Source organism: Arvicola amphibius, chromosome 9 (assembly GCF_903992535.2).
Source record: "Arvicola amphibius chromosome 9, mArvAmp1.2, whole genome shotgun sequence".
Taxonomy (NCBI): domain Eukaryota; kingdom Metazoa; phylum Chordata; class Mammalia; order Rodentia; family Cricetidae; genus Arvicola; species Arvicola amphibius.
In genome coordinates, this window is record NC_052055.2 from 34,051,602 (window position 1) to 34,075,720 (window position 24,119).

General features: G+C 49.9%; 2 protein-coding genes across 3 annotated transcripts; both read right to left on the reverse strand.

Annotated features, from left to right (window-relative positions):
- Positions 1-1,377: 1,377 nt before the first annotated feature.
- On the reverse strand, positions 1,378-6,659 carry LOC119823447 (cytochrome P450 11B2, mitochondrial). Of its 2 annotated transcripts, XM_038343465.1 has the most exons (9): positions 6,421-6,659; positions 5,863-6,018; positions 4,165-4,364; positions 3,841-4,044; positions 3,419-3,573; positions 2,435-2,601; positions 2,143-2,221; positions 1,867-2,055; positions 1,378-1,491 (listed from the first exon to the last, which is right to left on the reverse strand). In XM_038343465.1, exons 1-9 carry the CDS (start codon positions 6,657-6,659, stop codon positions 1,378-1,380), a joined length of 1,503 nt encoding a protein of 500 aa, XP_038199393.1. The 2 variants fall into 2 exon arrangements, with proteins under 2 accessions (XP_038199393.1, XP_038199394.1); XM_038343466.1 differs by lacking the exon at positions 1,867-2,055.
- Positions 6,660-21,776: 15,117 nt separating this feature from the next.
- On the reverse strand, positions 21,777-23,619 carry LOC119822273 (lymphocyte antigen 6D-like). The gene is made up of 3 exons (XM_038341305.1): positions 23,568-23,619; positions 22,608-22,709; positions 21,777-21,961 (listed from the first exon to the last, which is right to left on the reverse strand). Exons 1-3 carry the CDS (start codon positions 23,617-23,619, stop codon positions 21,777-21,779), a joined length of 339 nt encoding a protein of 112 aa, XP_038197233.1.
- Positions 23,620-24,119: the final 500 nt, after the last annotated feature.

The following is a 24,119-nucleotide window of genomic DNA, read 5'->3' on the forward strand; positions in this document are numbered from 1 at the left end:
TCAGGAAATGGAAGACCTGAGCCCCCAGATCCTAACAGCCCCTTTAAGAACACACCCTTAAAGCCTAGACTTCCTTCCACTGATCTATATCCTGTAAAATCTCACCAACCCACAATAGTGCCATGACCTAGATACTTTTCCTTGGTGTTAGGGGACAATTAGCCTCAGGTGCTTTCTGCTTAGCAGGTCCTGTTACTTGGCCCTGACTATTGTGGCGAAAGACTTCAACAACAGAAGTTACTTTTTACAACCAAGTGGAAGACAGAGTGAAGGAGCTGACAGGGCAGGGATTCCCCAACTTCTTTCCACGGCTTGCAGAAGATCAACTTCTTGTCTTCCATGTGGAGGCATGGAGGCTGTCTCTGCCCACCTGTGACCTCACTCTCTTATGAGGCTCTCGGGGGGTGAGGGCGAGGGCGGGGGCCAGGGTGGGGAGCTGGGGTGTTGGATGAGGCACAGCCCAGTAGCCTCACTTCATAGGAATTACCTGGTTAAAGGTCCTGTCTCCACAGTGACCCACACTCAAAGGCCGTGAACTTTGGAGACTGGCACATAAAACTCAGGCAGACACACTTCAGTACTGACAACAGGAGAGCCTAGGAAACAACCGTTCTTGAACAAAGCTTTTTTCCCTAAACTCTCACAGCTGAAAGGAAACCCCAAGAGCCTTGTGTTCTGAGCCACTTTCGCAGTTCGGGAGATGAAAGGTTCATCCAGGGGACACTGGCCTAAGTCAGTCAGCAGCTTGACCTCCAGCGAGTCCTCTGGCCTGCATCTCTGATCTCACCGCTACCCTGTCCTTAGCGAGTGCATACGTTTGTATATGCTTTACTGAGTCACCAGTTCATATGTTCTGACTCCGTTGTCAAGCCAACTTGAGCCAAAACACAGATACCTAGTTATCTATCTATCTGTATATATACATCTATATCTACACATAATCTATCTACCTTTAAACCCGTGTGTGTGAGTGTGTGCGCGCGCGCACGCGCGCGCGCGCGTGTGTGTGTGTGTGTGTGTGTGTGTGTGTGTGTGTGTGTAAAAACGTAGGATGTATTTTTGTGGCTCATGTCATAATAATGAGAACATAAGAAAGGGAATGTCTTCTGGCTTTATACTGAGGCCTTTGAAGGTCATTAGTGCCTGGAGTCTCTGCTGGAAAGGAACAGAACAATCACATAGCAGGGACTGCTTGTTGTCCCTTCCCTGGCCTTGCAGTCCCTGGCCTTTGAGGTCTTTAGCCTGTGACCCTTGCACAAGTGCTTAAGGATGACAGTGTGGCCCCAAAAAACAACCCGTTGGCAAAGAAGTGTGAACCTTGGGTGTCAGGACACAGGTAGGCTGGCGGCCTGACTGGGACCCCAGGGGCAAAGGTGACTAGCTGACAGGCCGGAAAGTGAGGAGGGGGCTTGAGCCGGGCATCAAAACGAAGCGATAGACCATCTGCACATCCTCTTGCCTCAGTGTCTCCACCCGGAAGGATTTCAGCACCTGGAGCACAAGGTAGGGAGGAGACGCTCCATCTGGCCTCCTCAGCAGCGCAGAGCACTGGAAGCCCAGGCAGACCTTGGAGGCCTATGTTTTTGATACAAAACCTGCCCATTAGCACCTCCGATCCCACAGGCCCCGCTCAGAGCTGCTCACCAGGTGCAGGTGGAGACCACCCCATCATACAGGCCCCGCCCAAAGCCGCTCACGAGGTGCAGATGGAAACCTCCCCTACCCCACAGGCCCCGCCCAGATCTGCTCACGTGGTGAAGATGGAGACCACCCTGACCACCCTATCCCACAGGCCCCGCCCAGAGCTGCTCACGAGGTGCAGGTGGAGACCACCCTATCCCACAGGCCCCGCCCAGAGCTGCTCACGTGATGCAGTAGGAGCAGCATCTCCACCTGTGCCAGGCGCTTCCCCAGACACTGGCGCACCCCAAAGCCGAAAGACAAGTGCTGGAAACTCCTTTTCCTCTCCAGCCAGCGCTGAGGCGTGTAGCGCTCGGGCCTTGGAAATACTGAAGGGTTTCGGCCAAGGGAGTAGAGGTAGAGTAGGACCAATGTCTGTGGGCAGACGCCAAGGGCAAGGTCACCTGCCTCTTTGGGATGGTACAGAGCAGGGCAATTGGTGGCTGAATGAGGATCACTCACCCCAGCAGGGACATGGTAATTATGAAGCACCAGGTCCGAGCTTAGAAGTCTCTCCAAAAAGCCACCAACAGGATAGAGCCTGCAGATGGGAAGAAACAGGAGAGCCTCAGCTGTGGAGGACTTCTCCTGTTCACATCTGCACCTCTCTCCCTCAGATTCCCCCAGGGAGCTCAGCCAACCTCCAGAGGAGCAACAGCGTCCAACCATAGGAAGAAGAGCAGAGGACATGGCTGCCCTCAGCCCCAGAAAAGACAGGGGACAGAACAGCAGGGAATGGGCAGCCAGTACCTACCTCAAAGTCTCTTTAAGGGCAGCCCGCAACAGGGGCAGGTCTGTCATAGCCCTCTGAGGATCTGCATCGATGCTGGCCTCAGCTGCCAGGCTCTCCTGCTGAATGGCCTGCTGAACATCTGGGTTCCGCGCCAGCTCAAAGAGAGTCATTACCAAGGGGAAGGCTGTCTGCAGGAGCCACAGAAGTCTCAGTCACTGTCCCTAGTCGTCCACAAAGAGAACCCCTACTACAAAAGGATGCCCCTCTCTGGGCAGGGTGTGACTCTGGGAACCATGACCCTAAATCCTGAGGGGCAGGGCACAGACATCCCAATCCTGGCCACCATCTCAGCACCTGCAGGGTCTGCTGCTTACAACCCGCTCTGGTACTGGGGCAGACCTTCAGTGTCACTTAGGGACACTGCCACTCACATCTACCTTTCCCAATGCCTGATGGTCATCCATAGGCCCCTCAGCACTGACCTCACTGCTCAAGCCTGAAATGGGTCCTAGTTCCCCACGCTACCTCCTCCCTCCATCAGTGAGAAGCCCCAGAGTGAGCCCTGAGCTCCTATGTCCAGAATTTCTCTTTACGGCACAGCCTACAGAAGCAGTCTCAAGTCTCTTGCTGATGTCACCAGCTTATTGACTTTGGGTTCATCTGATCTATGCCCTGATCCATGGCCCTTCCTGATGGCACCCTCACCCCTGATGGCCTCATCTGTCTCCCTGTTTCTTGCCTTAGGCAGTCCGCCACCCCCATGAGTTTTGTGTTGCTCCCTGCAAATGGTTCCGCCCTGAAGGGTCCCCTGTCTTAAGCTCCCTTGATCTCTGCACTGCTCCTGTACTTTCACCTGAAGATCTCTCTTCCTGCACCTCTGGGCGCAGCCTACAGTCAAGGGCAACAGGCTCCTGGCGAAAACAACCTGGGAATTCAATTCCTAGGAAATGTTTTGGAAGATACACAGACAGGGAGTCACAGGGGATTCCCACAGGATGGCCTGACCGTGTCTACACTCCCAGCGGTGAGCTCGATAGAGTTGGCTCTGATGGCATCAAGAGACAAAGCTCCCTGGGCGATTAGTTCTGCCACGATGCCACTGTAGGTCTGAGGGTTGCCAAGTCTTAGCTCCTGGTGCACCTTCCGGATACATCTGTTGGCTGGAGACGTAAGATGGGAGCTTGAGAATGGGCAGCTCCCACTGTCCCGTTGTGTACCCCGCTCCCATGACCCATGGCAATGCCTGATCTTCTCCCACTATCTCTGGGTCAGTTCAGCCATAGGATTGGTGGAAACATGTTAAAAGTACAGGAAGCAGCAGTCGCTGTCATTTGAGATTATCCCAATGTAGCCACAAGTAAAGGGGAATGGCAATTAACTGACCATTGTCCCTGCTCCATGGCACTGCGCAGGTTAGTGACCCTCACCATATTCAGAGATGACATCCCAGGCCTCAAAATGTTCTTTCCACACCTGGGTGCTTGTCCAGCGAGTCAGGCTCCTGGGTAGAAACATGAGCTGTGTGGTGGTCTTGAACATGGAATGCAAGGCGTGGATGAACTTCAGGCTGCCAGGGCTCAGGTCGTGGCCAAGGAGGCCCAGTCGCTCCCCAAAAAGAACAAAGTTGCTGGCTGCATAAAAAAAAAGATATCCCTGAGACAAGGCAGTTCCTGGACTCAAAACTGCAGCTCTCCCTCCCCACAGCCCCCTCCCTAACAGCCTTAATTTGGGGCCTTCCCCTGGACACATACCTTCTATTGAGTAGTTGAAGAGGCTTTGCTGGGCATCCATGGTGAGGCTCCCACGAGCATTCTGAAACACCTTCTTCTTCAGGGCCTCCAAGAAGTCCCTTGCTACCATGTCCACCATGGGGACAAACTTTTGAACAGCCTTTGGTGACAGCACATTTGGGTTCAGCCTTAGTCGGTTGAAGTGCCATTCGGGCCCATTTCTGCAGAGCACAGAGCAGAGGTATGGACCTCTCAGGAAAGGCCTGGCCCAGGCTGTGCCCATCTTTCTGCCCCTCGGAGAAATTGGGGCAGAGGGGTTGCAGGCTCAGAAGCAGGCTCGGCAAGTCCTGTCCCCACTTCTTTCTTCCAACACAGTTTCCATGTGTTGGACAGAGGTCACTAAGTCTAACGTGGACTTAGACTTAGCCACACCCATAGAGAAAGAAGGCTGAGCTGTCAAGCTCTGCCCACTGACCTACACCACCTCCCCACAGAGGAGAAGCCCTGGCTGAGTTCCCCTACCCTGTCAGCACTGTGGAGTGTGTGCTCTCTGAGTTATCAGCACCTGCCTGTCTCAGCTAAGGTCAGAGGACCACTTACAACACGCACACACCACAGGACACAGGGTTCCCATGGAGATTCTCCAATGAATGACAGCAGGAGTTTGCATCCTGAGCCACACATGCAGAAGGCCTGGCCTTTGATGTTTTAAAACCCACCACAATTGCCAGTGACCACATGTACATGTACATGCACACTTGCCCACACAGGACCTCAAAAACACGTATGGACACCTTAGTTCCTCTGTGCATAAACCTAAGACAACAGCCATGCACAAAGATGCAAATACACACAGAGAGTCACAGATTCACACACTTTCATACCTAGGCAAAACACATGGTCACATACTTACACACATGCAAGAATGTACGCAGGGGCATACATGCACACACACACACACAGACACACACACACACACACACACACACACACACACACACACACAGAGGCTCCCTGCTTTCTTGACGGTACATGCTCATACTCCACCCTCAGCTGCCATTTTCATCTGGCCTTCCTGCCAGATTCCCTCAGTTAAGGGCCTAACCAGCATGCCCACCTCCCAAAGCTATCTTATTAACGAAAGGATTCACTCTGACATGGACCAGTGTGCCTGGGTTCAGCCTGACTTCCTTCTGTAGGCTTCCCCATGCCCACTAGTGGCCTCTTGGCAGCCTCTTCACTCAAAGCACTGGGAACCCCTGCTTAGCTCTCCAGGTATGTATCCAGCTGCAGGAGGGAATGCTCTCTCACCCAGGTGGTATTTGATTTTGAGTCCAAAGGAGCGCCAGCTTCCTATTCTCCACTGCCTACCTCAAATCTGTGAGTGAAATTTCCCCTACAAAAGGGAAACTGCATTGACAGACATCAAGCTGTAGCTAATGATGGCTATGGCTCTGAGCCAGGGGCTCCTCTTCCTGGGCCAACTTTGAAACTAGTAAGAGGGAGAACCACAGCCTGAAAAAGTCTATTCAGAGCAGGAGTTTGGGGCAGGAGGCATTCCTCTGCCACCTCCCTTCTCCTCAGGCCCAGGATCTACATAGCATGGTACCAACCCACGCTTGGCAGTGATTGGTCTCCACACCCCCATCCAAGCAGGAGCTGCAACCTGTGTCCGGGCTACCAATTTCACATCCCTCCTCATGTTCAATGTCCACTCACAGCAAGAACACGCCACGTCTCAGGCCACGGTGTTCTCTGTGGGCCACCCAGGGCTCCAGGTGCATCCGACGAGGGTGCATACTGTCCACCTGGTGCAGCTTCTCAGCATCCTCTGGCAGCATCACAGACACAATCTGTGTTCTCCCTATGCTGTACCTATGGAGTGAAGAACAGCGCCTTCCTGTGGGGGGAACGTCCTCCACCTGAGCGCCCTGCAAACCCAGCCCTGTCTGTGTGCTCTCTCACCTCAGCCTCTCTCCTAGCCCTGGCTCTCCCCTCAGGAGGGCTCCTCCCACTGTCTGCCTGACTTCTCTCCACTTCAGCCCTCCTGACAACTCTGTCCTCTCAGCCATGAGCAGTGCCTTTCTCTGTCCATGTGGAGAACCATGGTCTCCATGAGTCAGGTCCATAATCTCCTGTGCTCCCTCCCTGTCTCCCTAAGGAGAGAGTACCTGGTGCATACTGGGGGGTGCAGCACCTCATACCCTGCAGAGCCAGAGCAACCAGGGGGCCGGGAAGCTCTGTCTGAGCTCAGCTAAGGGTCAGGAAGGCCCTTACCTGAAAATGGGCCCCAGCTCCTGGAAGGCCTGATGCATCTCCAGATGCAGATTCTCTTGACCCTGCTCCCTCAGGATCTGTATCATCTTCAGCCACCTGTTTCTGGAGTACTGTGGGATGGCTTCAAAGGGCTGCAGTGTGTTGGGGGCCAGGGTTGCTGTGGTGCCCAGTGCCCTTGTCCTGCGCAGGCACTTCCAGGGTCTTGCCAGCCACACATCTGCCTTTACCCTGAGTGCCATCGCTTCCTCCTCTCTTCTTTAGCCCACAGCCTTTTATCCTGCCTGTGGACCATTCTATTCGACTGATCACGTCATGGAAGAAACTGTCCCTGGGCTTGCCTGAGAGATCCGGGCTGTGATCGTGGCTCGGGCTCACCTGTCAGTAGCCGTGTATGACCAGCTCCCTAACACCATCTCACCAAAGTCTGCTGGTGGGTGGGGGCTGGGAGCAGACACAGTGTCCGCATGGGGGTTATGTTGACTGAGGAAGAGGAGGGCAGAGATCTCTCTCTTCTCCCTATAGATGGAAAAAGGAAGATGGATGGATCCTTTATCTTTTGAAGATATGATAGGAGACCTTGGTTTCTTTTAATAGACTTTGTCTTTTTTTAGTGACTTCAGTAAAAATAAATCTAAGAACTAGAAAGTGTACGAAAGCATTGTATTTTTTCCATAGCAAGTTTGAATTTAGTTTCTTTTTTTAAAAGGAAGACAACTTCTCATTGTCGCTACGTGTGAAACAAGAGCAACGCTGCTGGTGACATCCCAGTGACACGTGAGACCCTGAGGGCAACTCTGCTCATGCGCCAGGACTGTCCTCTGCACAGTCCGCAGTCTGGTCAGGCAAGTCCCACCCTCAGCTCTCATCCCCTTCTAACATGTATCAGGGCCTCTCGACTGCAGGGTGTCTGCTGTTTGGGACAATGGTATTGTACAGGTCTGTCCTCAGACCAAATTCTCTCACCTTCCTCAGGAGATCTGCTGGGCCTCGTCATAGGCGATCCTCTCACCTGAGCTTGCTGACTATTGGCTCTCCCTCATAGAAGGGTCCTCATTTAAATATTCCATCACCCCTCCAAACCCATTGTATGTCATTGTAGCCTAATTGCAAATGGCCTCTGGATCTCCGAGAGGACAGAGGATATGTGATGGGAAGAAGGGGAGGAAGGGCTCCATCTACTAAGGCCATAGGGAAAGCCAGCATCCCAGCTGGGTGCACACCTTCCAACGTGGCTTCTTTTTGGTCACTAGTCTCCTGCCCCAAATGCCTTCACCCATTGCTCTGTAAGTAAGTCTAATAAACTCATTGCCTCCCCAGCAGCAAACTTTGGTAGAACTGTGCTTTCGCTTGCTGTTGGGACTTTATAAGGAGGAGGACGGACATCACCTAGTCTCCTCCACGTCTAGAGAAAACTCTCAGGACTCATAGTAACACACGCCTAGTTCTACCTCAGGAATGTCAGAACTCAGCATCTGCTTGTTCTCTCACTAGTTAAATACTGAATGTTAGCGGGTCAGAGTACACACCAAGTATTGGGAACATCCTTGTGAGCATGTACAATGGTTAGAGTCCCGGGCACATACATCTAATAGGATTGCCTGCAATGAAGCTGGTATTCTGTGTGACACTGTGAAAACCTATAATGAGAGAAGTGACTTCTAGACCTTTCCTTAAGAACTGTTTGGGCTCATTGAAGAAAAGGTCAGAAAGCACAGAGAACTCCCGCGAACACGCCCCTCCCCGGCACAGCCTCCCCCGTCAGCCTGTACTTCAGCGGTGCTCTTCCGAGTCGACGGACCCAGGCTGACATATTTCCATCGCTCCATGACTCAACTTCCACGGGGGTTGGGGCTCCACATGCTGCGGTGTTGACACCTGTAGAGTGGCACCAATGGTGTCCCATACAGGATGCTGTGGCACCAGTGGCATCCCATACAGGACGCTGTCATCTCCTTAGATATCTGCCTCTGCCTTCTCAGCCCCCTTCACACATCTCTGAGAACCACTGACCTTTCTAATCTCCCACTTCTTTTTCCTTTACGTGTGTGTGTGTGTGTGTGTGTGTGTGTGTGTGTGTGTGTGTGAATTGGAGGTCAGGAGACAACTTTGGGTATCATTCTACAGGCACTGCCCACCTTTTTCTTTCTCTTTTTGAACAGGAATATCTCACTGGCCTGAATCTTCCCAAGCTGGAAGGACTGGCTAGCCGGTGAATGGCAGGAACCCAACTGTCTCTACCTTCCCAGCATTGGGATTACAAGTGCATGCCCCATTCTGGGCTTTTAAATACAAAGGCTTATTCTTATCATGTTTAATTATGTGTATGTGTGTGTGTAAGCATGTGGGTATGTGCATGGGAATGCAGGCACTGGCCATGGTCAGAGGGGTCAGATCACCCTTGGAGTTCAAGTCCTAGGCAGTTGTGAGCTGCCTAACATGAGTGCTGGGAACTGAGCTCACGTCCTCTGGGAGAGCAGCCAGTGCCCTTAACCTCAGAGCCATCTCTCCAGCCTGATGCTGGGCAGAGCCGTCCCAGGCCTCTCTCGCTGCTTTCTTTTCTCATAGCGCTAAGTCTTGTAGACTTTACACATAGGCTTCTTTTTTTACCATTTTTAACTTTGCTTTTTGTTTGTTTGGTTTTGGTTTTTATTCATTTTACAGACCAGCTGTGTTTTCCCATCCCCCTCCTTCAGCTACCTCACACCCCCCACACACACACACCACACACACTCCATCTACTCCTCAGAGAGGGTAAGGCCTCCCATGGGAAGTCAACAAAGCCTGGCAGATCAAGCTGAGGCAGGACCAAGCCCTTCCCCCCTGCATTGAGGCTGAGCAAGGCATCCCACCATAGGGAATGGACTCCAAAAAGCCCGTTCATGCATCAGGAATAAATTCTGGTTCCACTTCCAGGGGCCCCACAAACAGACCAAATCCCACAAATGTCACCCACAATCAGAGGACCCAGTTTGGTTTCATGCAGGCTGTCAGCCCAGAGGCCATGAGCTCCCACTAGCTCTGGTCAGCTATCCCTGTGGGTTTCCCCATCATGATCTTGACCCCTATCCCTTGCTCATATAATCCCTTCTCTCTCTCTTTGACTGGACTCCAGGAGCTTAACCCAGTGCTTGGCTATGGATCTCTGCATCTGCTTCCATCATTTACTGGATGAAGATTCTATGATGACAATTAGGGTAGTCACCAGTCTGATTACAGAGAGAAGAAGGGTTTGGATCCTTTCAAGGTCACTCTCCCAGAATAACCTAAGTTCCTCCCACTAACCCTAAAAATCCCTAACCCCTAAAAGCCCACTGTTTCCCCTTAGTGCCACAGGCTGGTGACCACATCTTCAGCACATGACCCTTGGTTTAAAATATATATACATCCTAATTAGAGTAAATATGGATAAAATTTGGGGGTAAATCTGTTCCAGCTGTTCTACAGATACCTGCAGGTTCCTGCGCAGGTCCACCCCTCCTACCAGACTCATGCCAAAGTCAACCAGGTTCTCCAGATAATGCCAGCACCTGCACCAACTCCTGGGACTTCACCATTGGTACTGCCTCTCCAGGCTCAAGTGGGCACCTACCCAGCAACTGGACTCTGGTTTTAAAGGGCTCATCTGCTCTCATGCCTCACTCATTCACCCGTGCCTCTTCTGTACAACCGGGGCACTTCTCCAGTCCTATCATTCTAGCAATGTCACCCTTCCCATGGCCAGCCCCGTTCATAGGGCCGATGATAGATGATAACAATCTATTTTTTCGCCGGGCGGTGGTGGCGCACGCCTTTAATCCCAGCACTCGGGAGGCAGAGGCAGGTGGATCTCTGTGAGTTCGAGGCCAGCCTGGTCTACAAGAGCTAGTTCCAGGACAGGCTCTAAAAAAGCTGCAGAGAAACCCTGTCTCGAAAAACCAAAAAAAAAAAAAAAAAAAAAAATCTATTTTTTTCTCCTAGCAGCCTGCCTTCTCAGCTCTCTCAAAGAACAGATGCCTGAGGTCTCCAGGATGGCAGTTAACTGGATGCCTCTCCACCTACACCTCCCGCTGACCATGAGCCCACAAACTCCCAATTCTTCCCCCCCACACACATCATTCCATGCCTGCAGGAAGTAGCCAGACTTGAACTGGTGCCCACATACCCAAGAGTCTGGAATGTTCGAGTGGAAGCTCCTCTCCAAGTCCCCTCCCCCATCTCTCTCCAAACCCTGCTGCATCTCAGAAAACCTGCCAGATGATGACCCCTCCCCCAGAGATGCTCAAGACCACTCCCACAGGGTATTTAAACTGCCCCCCCCCCAAAAAAAAGACAAGCAGTTTTTTGGTCTTCCTTTCCCGTCCGTCTCCTCTCTGGGGGGCTGACAAATCATCTGGAAGCATTGTATCATTAAACATGGGCTTTTTCTAATTCGCTTAGATTTGGTCTGATTTGGATTTTTGCATCAGCAGAGAGGCTCATCAGGTTACAGAAACTTTTCCCTGTTCTGGCAAAGAATCCAAGTTCAGTTCCCAGCACCATACCTGGCAGCTCAAAACTGCCTGAGACTTCAGCTCCAGGGATCCGACTTCCTCTTCTTACTGATTGGACACCTGGAGTCGCAATGCACACACAAACCCAGACACCATATACTTAATTAAAAATAAATAAATCTCCTTTTAAAACCTCTCTTTTTACCTTTCTTCTCCCAAATGAGTTCTGAGGTAAACATGTTGTTTACATTTTAGCTAAGACTGATTAGGAAAATCAACTTCAATTGTATTGTTATTATTATTATTTTATGCGCATGTATGGATGTTCTTATGCCGTAGTACATGTGTAGAGGTCTGTTCAGGCTGGTTTTGTGTCAACTTGACACAAGCTAGAGTCATCAGAGAAAAAGGAGCCTCAGTTAAGGAAATGCCTCCATGAGATCCAGCTATAGGGCATTTCCTCAATTAGTGACCAGTGGGGGAGGGGAGTCCATGGGGATGGTGCCATCTCTGGGCTGGTGGTGCTGGGTTCTAGAAGAAAGCAGGCTGAGTAAGCCAAGTGGAGCAAGCCAGCAAGCAGCATCCTCCACGGGCCTCTGCATAAGCTCCTGCTTCCAGGTTCCTGCCTCTTTTGAATTCCTGTCCTGACGTCCTTTAGTGACAAATAGCAATGTGGAATTGCAATCCAGATAAACCCTTTATTCCCCAACTAATTTTTCGGCCATGGTGTTTTGTTGCAGCAGTAGAAGCCCTAAGCCAAGCTCAGAGGACAATTTTCAAGAGTCAGGTCTCTCATTTCACTATGAGATCCAAGGACTGAACTCAGGTCACCAGGCTCGCATGACAATGCTCCTATGCGGGGATCCACTAAACCAGCCTGCCTTCATCTCAGGCTTCAAAGCCATCTTATAGTAAGGACAAACTAGGTCCATTCCTGCTTATGATTAAATCTCTGTTTCTCAAGGATTGGGGCTATGCTCCACCTGTAACCTTAGCAAATGGTTCAGTACTGCCTGTTCTAGGAATGCCAATCATGTCTTTGCTTCAAAACGTTGTTTTTAACCATCTTGCAGCCCTACCTTTGTTTCAAAAGGTTATGTGACCACCTATGACTACCTTGTTATGCCCACCTTACAACTCTGTCTTTATTTCCCGAGGAACTAACTTGCTGTGCTTTATGTTCTGCTCCTGTAATCCCACCTACTTTGCCCACCAAATTCCCCATTTGGAAACCTCCTACCCCTGAACTATGAAAGTCATGTCTTCCTTGCATCTAATGCTGACCTCTTGGACCCTAGTTTAGGGAGAGGCAGCCTGTGTACATGAATTAGAAAGCTTGCTTTACTTAACTTGGCCATGATGATTTGGGTTGATGGTTGTGGAGATTGAAAGAAAATTGCCCTATAGGTCTTGTTGAAGCAGGCGTGGCTTTGTTGGAGGAAGTGCATCACTAAGGGGGAGGCTTTGAGGTCTCAGAAGCGCAAGCCAGTTACTTCCTGCTGCCTGCACATCTGGATAGAAACCCCTCAACTTCTCTTCTCCAGCACCATGTCTGCTTGCATGCCTCCATGCTACCCACCATGATGATAACGGACTAAACTTCTGAAAGTGTAAGCCACCACAATGAAATGTTTTCCTTTATAAAACTTGCCATGGTCATGGTGTCTCGTCACAGCGATGGAAACCCTAACTAAGACAGAGGTCTTTCCCCTCCCACCTTTGGGAGTAACACCATCTCACATCCACCAGCATCCTTGCCCATTTCGTGAGAGACAGATATTCTGGCTGCTGAGACATCCAGCCTCCAGGGCGAGCACTGGGTTCTTGGTATCCCCCCCCCCCCCCAAGCCTCACAGCCAGTGGGGGGATGGGTCTTGTAAGATGAAGGATGAAACTCGAGTTAGTACCATCCTTGCAGGCCCTGGGTGAAAACCTCCAAGATCTCCCCTCATGGTTTGTTCTTCTTGCACTCTAAGCATAGTAAAAACCTTTGAGAAGGGTTTACATGTGGCAATTGTCACAACAGAGCTTTAGGGAGAGCTACATCTAAACTCCCTAGCAAAGTAGCAGAGCACCTGTGACCTTTACAATAAGAATAAGTTCTACTGACTGATAAGCTGAGCTCGGGACTAGGACCTAGAGGAAGGGTCTGTAGTAAGCATACAGGATAGATTCTGTTGCTGGAGGATGCAGAGTACACAGGGCCTCTTTCATGGGGTATGCGTATAGGGTATAGGGTATAAGTAGGATAGGGTAGGTCAGGCCTTGGCAAACATGACTCCATTTTGATTCTACATATTTCTCAGAGGGAACAGTCTAGCTTCATCCCATCAGCCTCTCAGTTCTTCAGAAACTACTAGGTGACTCTTCCACCAGCCTTGCCAGCACAGAGGCTCCCAAACTCCATTCTGCCCAGAGAACTGGCACTCCAAGGCAAACTTAGCAGGCACTACTCCATCCCCAGCTGCTGGGGGGGTCTCAGGGGTTGCACTCCCCATAGACCACTATGGCTGTAATCAGACAGGATTCCCTATGAAGTCAGGTTCACATATCTGCATCCCTTAGGACTATCTGGACTCAAGATGAGACACTTCCCAAATGACACAGGCCTCAGGAAACCCAAACATGTGGGGCTCCTGCCTGTGTGTTTCTTGCTGCTGCTGCTGCTGCTGCTGCTGCTGATGCTGATGCTGATGCTGCTGCAGTGAGACCCCAAGAATTCCTAAGACTAAAAGGGAAAGTGGAGGGAGGTGAATTCCACAAAGATATGAAGGAAGAAAATGGAGCTGCCAGGGAGTTGGAATGGAAGAAGCCTCTGGGCAGAGAGGACAGATAGGACATGGATCCTCTATGTTAGGAGTACCTATCAAGAGGAGCAAGGAATAGGTGAGGGGACCCCCGTGCTCAGTGCTGGAGGCCAGGAGGAACTGTGTGGGTGTTATCAGGGATGGTCATGATTTTGTTGCTCTTATTTCTCTTTAATTTCCCCAGCTCCCCATTTCCCATATTTCTCTGCAGGATGGCCATGGGGAGGGGGAGGCGGCATATCAGAACTGCCATGGCTATTTTGCAAACTGTAATATATGGCAGGCCTGCTGTATGCCTCAGTCCACATGAGATCAAAGATGACCTTGGCAGAAACATGCAGCCTTGGGGGAGCAGAGCAGTCAGCTCTTTCCTCGGTCTCAGAATGTTTTACCCAACTCTACCCTTTTGCATAATCCCTAGCTAATCCTGGAGGGTTTCTGCTCTGCAAAGGGTCCCATGGCCCTTCACAGTTCACCCACAAGGAGACTGGAGATTTGGGTCTTTTTCTTTTCTTTTTTTTTTTTTTTTTTTTTTTTTTTTTTTGGTTTTTCAAGACAGGGTTTCTCTGCAGCTTTTTTAGAGCCTGTCCTGGACCTAGCTCTTGTAGACCAGGCTGGCCTCGAACTCACAGAGATCCACCTGCCTCTGCCTCCCGAGTGCTGGGATTAAAGGCGTGCGCCACCACCGCCCGGCTGAGATTTGGGTCTTTTGAGAGAACTGTAGATGTCCAGAGACTTGATGACATACTTGACTCTGGTTTCTGTAACCCCTGGATTCTCCAGATTCCAACATCTATTAGGTGTGTTATGTGGATGGGCTGGGGATCATCTCTTCTCTTTTTCCCAAGAGTGCTTCTTGCAGAGGCCCACATTGTACATGAATTAATTGACTAGTAGGTGGCCCATGGTTGCAATCCCAGCATTCCGAAGGCTGAGACAGAAGGATCCCTACGTGCTTCTACTCCAGGACATCTTGGGCTATGTTATAAATTCATGGTCAATCTGAGACCCTGGTTATTTAAAAAAAAAAAAAACTAAATAAGGAAATAAATAAGCCTTAAGGCCATGTAATGGCATTCGCCTACTTCTCTGAAGGGAATGCTTTTCTCTCTGAGGCATAAAGGAGGAAATGCTGGGAATTCTCTGGATAACAGCAGTGAGCTGCAGACAGCCTTATCCTTGCTGCCTTGTTCTTCTCCCAGCCCCACCTGAAAACACGCAACTCCAGTCAGGACACTGACAAGAACAACGCAGAGAAGGCATTCTTCGATGAGTGTGATTTAACACTTGACCCAGTTACTGAGGATCCTGCCACATAACATCCAATGAAATCAAACATTTTAACCACCAGAAATCTCAAACAACCAATTTCCCCCCTCTGCCAACTTGTGAGCAAATCAAACTCTCTTGAAAAATTCAGATACAAGAGACCAGTGCTTCCCCTATGGCTGCCTTGATCCTGTCAATGCCACCATGAGGGACTGGTGTCAACAGTTTAATAGAGGTTTGTCTGAGATTCCAGAGACATGCATTTCCTCAACAACAACAACAAAAAAAAAACATGATATTCTTAGTGCATTATCTGAGGCATTGAAGTCAGGCTCCAAGAAGGGAATGAGGGAGAGACCAAGACCTCAAGACAGCTACAGAAGTGTTAAGAGAGGAGCAACTGAAAGCCGAAGTTGAAATTTCAACTCAGGAGTCCATGTTTGGAGCTGTTCAGCCTTGGGCAGTGAGGTGTTATACTCTTCCTGCTTGTGAGGAGGCCTTGTGCTGCAAACCTCTAGTGCCAGGAGTACACCATCCAGGGCAGACTGCTTTCTGCAGACATGGCAGGCTGAGTGTACTTGAAATTTCACAAGGACCAGACCTGGGTCAGGGGTACTTCCTAGACCATGAGCTCATTTTCCCTGTTACCAGCCTGTGCTCTCCCGTCCCCAGACCATGAGTTTGCTTCCCTGTTACCAGACTGCATTCTCCCATCCCCAAGAAAAGAAAAAAATAGTGTGCAATGTCCCGACTGTGTTCAAAGGAATAGGAAGATCACGACAGAAATAACTGTCACCAGAGGGAGAATCTGTGCCAGAGACACACTATGCTACTCCCAAATAGGTCACTCAAGATAACAACAGAGTTTTATTCTGACCTGAAGGACTTAGAAGAAGCAAAGAGAAACCTTCTGCGTTCCTGATAATGACTTAAGGAAAACAAAACAAGAAGGGTCATTAGTCTTTAGGAATCCATCCTCCCGTTTCTAAAACAAACGATGGAGTGTCCATAGACAAATCAGCTTGCCTCTAACAGTGTGCAGGGTCTTACTCATCCTCGGTGACTCCTGATACCTTGAGTTGAACTTGTTAAGTGCTTATTTACCTGGGAAATGGTTTCATTTTAATGGATTTGTTTTGCTCATTTAAGAGCAGTTTCAGAACAATAAAGCAGAGTTCTCACATACTTCCCCCTAAATGTTTCCTACTAAACTTTTTTAAAAGATTTATTTATTTATTTATTTATTTATTTATTTATTTATTTATTTATTTATGTGTACAGTATTCTCAGTACTCTGCCTGTAGGCCAGAAGAGGGCACAGATCTCATTACAGATGGTTGTGAGCCACCATGTGGCTGCTGGGAATTGAACTCGGGACCTTTGGAAGAGCAGGCGGTACTCTTAACCACTGAGCCATCTCTCCCGCTCCCCTAAACTTTTATAATATATTTAAGAAGAAAGAGACTTCCTTCTGCCCCGTGGATGGACAGGTACTGCTGTACCTTCTCGGGAATCCACAGTCCTGGGGGCTAAGACCCTCTATGACTGTACCTTCTCAGGAATGCACAGTCCTGAGGCTGAGACCCGCTATGGCTGTCCCTTCTTGGGAATGCATAGTCCTGGGGACTGAAGACCTCTATAACTACCTTCTTGGGAATTTGTAGTCCTGGGACTGAGACCCTCTATGGCTGTACCTTCTCAGGAATCCACAGTCCTGTGGACTGAGACCCTGTATGGGGTTTCCATTTCAGTTTCTAATCTGGCTCAACCCCTTATCTTTCACCTTAGATATCAGGCCATTGGACACTAACAGGTGTCAATTGCGTCCACACCAAGGGCCTGCTAACCTGGTGTCTATGCCGGCTGATCCCTTGTGCAGGTCCCTCCTCCTTACGGGCTCCAGAAGAGGCTATGCGCTTTCTGCACCCCAGAGATGCACTTCAACATGATTTTGAGTATCTGAAATTGATGGATGAAGAAAGAGGGTCAGTACTACCAGAGTCTCTGCGTTGTGGGGGCCCTAAGGACATCTGCTGCAGTGTCTGTGGAAGAGCCCCCATGGCTGCACCGGAGAGGCAAGGACCCCATGGCAGCATTTGCCTCAGTGCTGGTGAAGTCTCCTTGCTCTGCGCCTCCTCCAAGCTTTCCTTGCAGGAATCTGACCACATTTTAAGAATGGCTGCTCATTGGCCTTTTACTCTCTGTAGAATACTGGCCAGCAGTGTCACTGCCCATAAAAACTCAAAGTAGCCAAGCCCCACCTGTTTATGTGCTCAGCCAACAGGTATTTGCTGAGAACACCGTGCCAGGCTCTGAGTGATGTGTCAGTGAAAGGGGAGTCTCCGCTTTCAGGGTGACTATATACAGTGAATCGAAGCTACAGAAAGGGGTGCTAGCATAATGAGACTAATTATTTTGGTGATGTCAAATATAAATATGATGCGATTGCTTATGGCAAAACAAGGACTCATTGAGGTGCAGCGCCACCCATCCTGTAGGCCAGACGTCAAGAAGACTGGCTCCACGTGGAAACACTCAATGGGACTATTACTCATAGGACAATAAACGGAGTGACATGGGAGAGTGTAGGGATGTCCTGCCTATCTATTTTTTTCAAATACACCCTTCAGACACAATGCCCAGATGTTCCCGACTTATAACAATTGGGCCTACAGTGTCTTGATTTTGTGACAGTGTGAACATAAATCCACTTGCCATTCTCTTCTTCACTGTAGCTCTGTCTTCAGTAATGTAGTGGTATTTCATTTGTATTTTAATAAATAAAGCTTGCCTGGGGATGGGGAAAGTAAAACAGCCACACTGGCCAGCCTCACAGACCAGGCAACAATGATTCACGCCTTTAATCCCAAATCTAGAGAGGATTATAAAACTGGAAGAGACAGCTCTCTGTCTCTGTCTCACTCTGAGATTCTGGGAGGCAGGATCGCCATTTCGGATCAAAGTAGAGACAACAGTCAGTGGCTGGCTGTTTTGTTTTTCTGAGCTTCTGGTTGAACTTCTCCCCCACCCCCCCAAAAAGAGAGGGGATCAATGCTCAGTACAATCATATTTGTCTATGATGCTACATCTCCAGTGAACGAGTATTTTGGAGGAAGTCTGCATGCTCGACAAGGAGGAAGGAGGTGGATAAAGCAGATGTTTATTGGGGCATTTCATTATCCCAGCTGTGGTGTGTGGCACTGCCTTCTTCATCAACTTTATAACCATGAATTATCATCCCTCTAGAGCCATTCCTTTTGGAACACAGTAATTGCCATAAGCAAGCCAACATGGCAATATAAAGTGGGCCATGGATTAAGCAATTTTGCCCAAATCCAGAAGCAACTGTGTATCAAAACCAGCATTCTCATAGTTTCTGCACAGGTCCATAATAAAAAAAAAAATGTGTTCAAAGTCCCTGGGAAGCAAAGACAAATGACCTAGAATGTACTTTGGTGGCACCGTTAAATGTCAGCAGACAGGAGCAGTTTATAGCTCAGTGTCTGTTAAAGAGGATGGGATATGAAACATTTCAAACAACAGATGACGGAATCAGTTTGGTAATCAGAAGACCTTCATCCCAAGAACCTTCAGAAATTGCTTTAAAAAAGAAAAGAAAAATGACCATAGATAAGATAAGGACCAGGGACTTCAAGGGAACTGAGAAATTAATTACACTGACTCAAGTAGACGCCAACTGACAAGAGAGGAACCCTGGATCAAAGCTAAGCAGTAGCTGGTTGCAGCTAGCTCAGGCGACTTCAGCAGCGCAGGTGGGCTCCTATCCTTGGACGATCAGAGTTGGGCACTGAGAAACCCCCTTTTATCCTCGGTGTCTGGCCAGCAACACCAGACAGAGTGTTAGACCTCTGAGTCATAGCACATGTTCACCCAGGCTGGTGAGTGAGCGCCTAGCAGAGATGCTCAGTGTGGTATATACTGCCTAAGAGATGGTCAGCTCCAGCTCAGGGAGCAGCTGTGGAGCCTGACCCCGTGGTCCAGTTTCTCTGGTCCTCATCATTTCCATAAATCTGGTGCTGCAAAGATCTTGCCAGGAGTTAGGAAACACTGTCACAGAATGGAAAACAGATTATTACAGTCAAGTGAGACATGATGAGACTATACGGTAGCACACTTTTGGTTTTTTTTTTTTTAATTTACCTATTTATTTATATATTAAAAAAAAAGTCTCATGCCATCCAACTCAGCCTCGTGTGACTGCAAACTTGCTGTGACGCCAAAGATGACCTTGACCTTCCGGTCTTCCTGCTTCCACCTCCCAAGTGCTGAGGCTACAGATGGGCATGTTCTGTCAGCGCAATGCTGAGGACGGAACCCGGGGAGTCACACAATGCAAAGCAAGCCCTCTACCATCTGAACCGCCTCCTCGGGCCTTAATTGGTTGTTTTTTTTTTTTTTATTTTTTGACACAAAGTCTCATGTTCTCATTTGATTGATAACCAGAGAAATTAGGGCCTGTGCCCGAGGACACGGGAGTGAATGGCAGCATGGGGTGGTCCCTGCCAGGTTGGGTCTGTCCTGCCAGTGGGTAGTGGGATATGAGTGACAGCAGCATGGAAAACCATCCTTTAGTGAATGCTTGAAAGAGGGACACTGCAATAAAGTAAATTTCGTGGGACCTCTGAAACCTACGGAATACCAGCCTCCAGCCCCAGCCTCCAGACCTCTGCGGCATCAGCCTCGGGGGTGGGCAGCTCAGCGGCAGTGGGTCTCCAGCACATGGACACTTTGCCAAGAAAACCAGTGAATGCCTGGATTGTGGGGAGAGCATGTGGGAAGCCCCAGTCACAGGATGCTCTGCACGAGAGCCCATCAACTTGAGGAGCTTAGAGACCAGACAGGGCATTTGTGGAAGTCCCCATTTCAGGAGCAACAACGTCCCTCGAGAAGCTCCACACACTCTGTTGCGATCCTGCGCTCACCTCACGACCTCCTCTCTGTTGGAGTCCTGTGGTTTCATCAGACATTATAGCCTACCAATGTCAGTGCCAATCCCCACCCCCAGCAGAGGTCTTCTCTTTTCTAGTATCCTTGTGACCTGCACCAAGTAAGATCCTGGGCTCAGCACCAGCTCTGCCCTTACTAACCAACCCTGCTCTTTGGCACCTGGTGAGGTGACCAGTGGGAGGCCACCTGAGTTCAGCCCTCTGTCATTCCCAGGGCACTGAGCTGGTGCCTCCCAGCAACAGCCTTGTGTAATAAAGTGGCAGCAGCACCGTGTGGGTGCCTTGTGATCAGGTCTAGATGAGGCACAGTGCATGGAAAACACCATAGTAAAAGGGCCCAAAATGGAACAAGGGTGTGAAGTGAATGAACAAGCATGAATTCATTCTCTGCCCTACACAGGTCTGGAAAGTTAGGGAGAATCCAGTCAGTGGGGTTACCCACCCAAACTACTGCCAGCCTAGAATTTAGCTCCCAGGCTCATTCTCTTCATGGGGGTATGGTGTTGACCAGGCTTTCAGACATGGGGAGAGAGGCAGACACACACTGGAAGGGGCAGCTCCTCTTTGATGGAGGATGTACAATCAATCACTAGAGCTGACTGATGGGGTCCTGGAGCTGGACCACAGACAAAGAATGGAGAAAACATGTAGGCAGAGTTTCTCTGTGTCCTAGCAGCTCCTCCCAAATAACCACATAGAGACTTAATATTAATTATAAATATCCGACCGATAGCTTAGGCTTATCTTCAACCAGCTCTTACAGCTGAAATTAACCCATTTCTATTAATCTGTTGCTGCCCCAAGGTTTGTTTACCTCATCTATGAACTTCCCATGTTCCACATCTGGTTCAAGACTCCTCAGACCCTGCCCTTCTTCTTTTCGGCATTCTCTCTGCCCTGAAAGCCCTGCCTAGCTATCGGCCAGTCCATTTTTATTAACAATGAGGGCAACACATGTTCACAATGTGCAGAAGGATTATTCCACAGCAGAAACCCCTCAGGCTTCACAGCTGGACAAAGCCTGCCCTCACCCTCCCAGTTGTGACTGTCCTTTGTTTCCGAATAGACTGGAGATCACAGAAGCTCCTGAAGTCCTGATGAGATTGGTGTCATCCTAAAATAGAATCCTCAGGGTCCATCTGAAGGGTAAGGTATCCTGGGGCTAAAGGCTACACAGATGGCATCACACGTAGCAACTGTGCTAATGCCAGGGTTGACCTACGACTTGTTCAAGGAAAACCTGTCCCAGCATCTGCCCTTCGCCCACAGCCAGACTGCAGGCCTCTCCACAGGGTTTTCATTTGCCAAGAATCTTTGAACTCAGGTTAAAGCAGCAAACTTCACTACCGGTCCAGGAATCAGCAGGTAACATGCACTGGAGGTCAGCTCTTTTGAAGTGGTGATTCTCAGACTCAGGTCCTCTGAGGTAGTTGCAAGGAGGGAGCCATGGGATATATGAAAAGAAGAAGCCCCCCAAAGAGTTCACTGTGCCTCCTGGGGGGGGGGGGGGAGGGACCTTCCACAATCCCCAGTCACAGATTCACAGCCATGATGTCTTCCTTGCACCAGCACGTGGAGGCCAGCAGATGGCGACCTTGGAGACAGAGCGCCACATACAGCACCCTGGACAGTGGCAAGGGTCTCCTTCAGCCTAAAGCCTCTGCCTGTGGTCCAGCTCCAGGACCTCCCGTCTTCAGCTCTAGTGATTGTACTCAGTGAACATTCTCTCTTAGAATCCTTCTGACTGGAGTAGAAGTACCACACCTAAGGCTATGAAACATTTCCGTCACATGATGACACCTGGCCCCAAGCAGCTGGAGCTGGACCGAGTGGGAGTTCTGTGCCTATCGGCTGAGATAGATAAAGCAGACACTGAGGATCAGCAGCACCCAGCTGGCGTGAAGGCTCACGGTACTGTTGCAGAGGTCCGTGTTGCAGCAGGAGACCTTGGAGTTATTCTGGTTCTGAAGGACATCAGGACAGGTAAATCCACATGTTCTTGTTATGAGTGTTTGCTGGCCTGGGGGTGCTGGAAACAGAGAGCAGAAGGGGAGCCATTTACTGAGAGACGTATAAGAACCACTCCTGGCCCTATTAACAAACCCAGGCCACCTACAACCTCCAGTTCAGAGGGACACACAGCAAGACGTCAGGAGGGTCAAACTCAAGTTGTGACCAGAAACAGGGCTCAGTATGTGGCCAAGATTAAGGATTAATATGTAACCCAGGGTCGGAGATAATTGTGATGAAGACCAAGACTCAGATCGTGACCAGGTATAAGGTTCAGAATATGACCAGAATTAGGACTCAAAGTGGGATCCAAGGTCAGGGCTCAGGAATACGACTAGGGCTACCCACTCCCTACTTTTCTCCTCTTTCCTTTCTGAGCAGCCAGCACTCTTGAGAAGGGTTAGAACTGCATGTTTCTCATGGCTGCACTACATATGGTGGCTCACTTGGAATATTCCACCCACTCTAAGACAGTACTGTTGGTTCCATTTTGAAGGGAGGGCAGTGCACTCAAAACCTCTCAACAACTGAGAGGACTCTCAGGGCCATATCTTCCCAGCCCCCCCCCCCCAACTCTACCAGCAAGTTGCCTTACCCTAGCATCCCCGGGTGCCAGATGAAAGGTTCCATCCCCTGTCCCACCCCCCTAGGACCAAGGTACTCACCATACCAGTTGGTCAAGCAGTAGCGGCTCTTGTCGCTGCAAGATCTAGGGTTGTAGCAGTTTCCTGTGGTGCTACTACACTCGTGACATTTCAGTGCCTGAGCTGGAGGGACACACCAGGGGGTCAGATTCCATAACCACACCAGACAGCACAGGATGCATAGACAGTTCTGTGGGAAGCACTAACCACCGAGCAACCCATTCTGTCCCCCAATCACCCACATAGACAGCCCCTCAGCAGCCACACTGAGACACAGGGGCAGAGGGCTCTGTCTCTGGTCCAGGAAACCAAAGCTCTAAGCAACCAGCAGTCCATGCTGCTGGTCATAACCCACAGCAGAAGGTCACCAGCCACATGATGCTAATCCCACAAGACTTGGTAAAAGAGACAGAAAGTCCAACAGAATATCTAGACTTAATAGAAATGGTGAGTAGGGAGAACCAGTGAGATGGCTCAGTGGGTAGAGGAGCTTGCTGCCAAGCCCCCAAAGATCTGAGCTCAATCTCCATAAACTCACATGGTAGAAGAGAATTAATTCCAACAAGTTGTCAAGTTGTCCCCGGATCCCCACATGCATACTTTGACATGACCACATACACACACACACACACACACACACACACACGCACACACGCACACACGCACGCACAGAGAGAGGAGAGAGAGAGAGAGAGAGAGAGAGAGAGAGAGAGAGAGAGAGAGAGAGAGAATATAAATGTAATGAAAGAATTTTAAGGCTAGTGAAGGTACCACAAAAGAGTTTCACAGCTAGACTGTGTCCCACTCCCAGATCAGGCAGCCCAGCTGTGAGGCCTCCAGCAGGTCCTGTTCCCTATACCAGCACCTCCTCTGGACAGCAGGACTACATCATCTGGAGGCAGGTCCAGCCAGGTCGGGATGTCAGCCAGAGTCCTGAGGGACTCTGGTGACCTAGGTCAGAATTCCTACTTCCTGGCTTACCTGAGGAGCCCAGCAGAATCAGGGGCAACAACCAAAGCAGATGAGTCCTCATCTTGGGCAATGGGCAAGCAGAGCGTGTGTCTGTGTAAGGCTAGTGCTGGACCAGCCTGTCTTTATAGTTCCTCCTGCTGTGGTGGGTGGGGCCTCGGTCCCTCTCTCACCTCTGACATGTGTCACCTCTAAGGGTGTGGTTGAAAGATAAATACCTCCAAGATTGCCTTGTCCGGTGCTCCAATGCCTTTTCCAAATGTCCATCCTCCCTTTCTCCTGCTCCCTAACCCCCACCTGAACTCCATCCGGCTGTGTTGCTCCTACTCCAGTCAGGCCATCGTCCAGGGACTGTTGTCAGTCCCTTGTCCATCTTAGAAGATGTTTCAGGCAGGGCTGAAACACTGGGAAATTGTCTTCTCCTGGTGGAGGAGGAAAGAGCCCCAGGTCACAGTGCCTATAGGTGACATCCTCTCAAAGTTCCACTTCTTGGTATATAGAGGGCAACTTCCCCTTCATATCCTCACATGTCACTCTCTCTGTGTGCCTGTGCCCTGACCTCTT

What these genes read in the sequence shown, in the direction of transcription:
- LOC119822273 (XM_038341305.1), bottom strand. Translation starts at nt 23,619, where the DNA reads ATGAGGACTCATCTGCTTTGGTTGTTGCCCCTGATTCTGCTGGGCTCC. An exon ending in GATTCTGCTGGGCTCCTCAG is followed by an intron (nt 22,710 to 23,567) that starts GTAAGCCAGGAA and finishes GTGTCCCTCCAG; the next exon opens with CTCAGGCACTGAAATGTCAC. An exon ending in CTGCTTGACCAACTGGTATG is followed by an intron (nt 21,962 to 22,607) that starts GTGAGTACCTTG and finishes CTCTGTTTCCAG; the next exon opens with CACCCCCAGGCCAGCAAACA.
- LOC119823447 (XM_038343465.1), bottom strand. Translation starts at nt 6,659, where the DNA reads ATGGCACTCAGGGTAAAGGCAGATGTGTGGCTGGCAAGACCCTGGAAG. An exon ending in GAGCTGGGGCCCATTTTCAG is followed by an intron (nt 6,019 to 6,420) that starts GTAAGGGCCTTC and finishes TTCACTCCATAG; the next exon opens with GTACAGCATAGGGAGAACAC. An exon ending in AGACGTGGCGTGTTCTTGCT is followed by an intron (nt 4,365 to 5,862) that starts GTGAGTGGACAT and finishes TGTGCTCTGCAG; the next exon opens with AAATGGGCCCGAATGGCACT.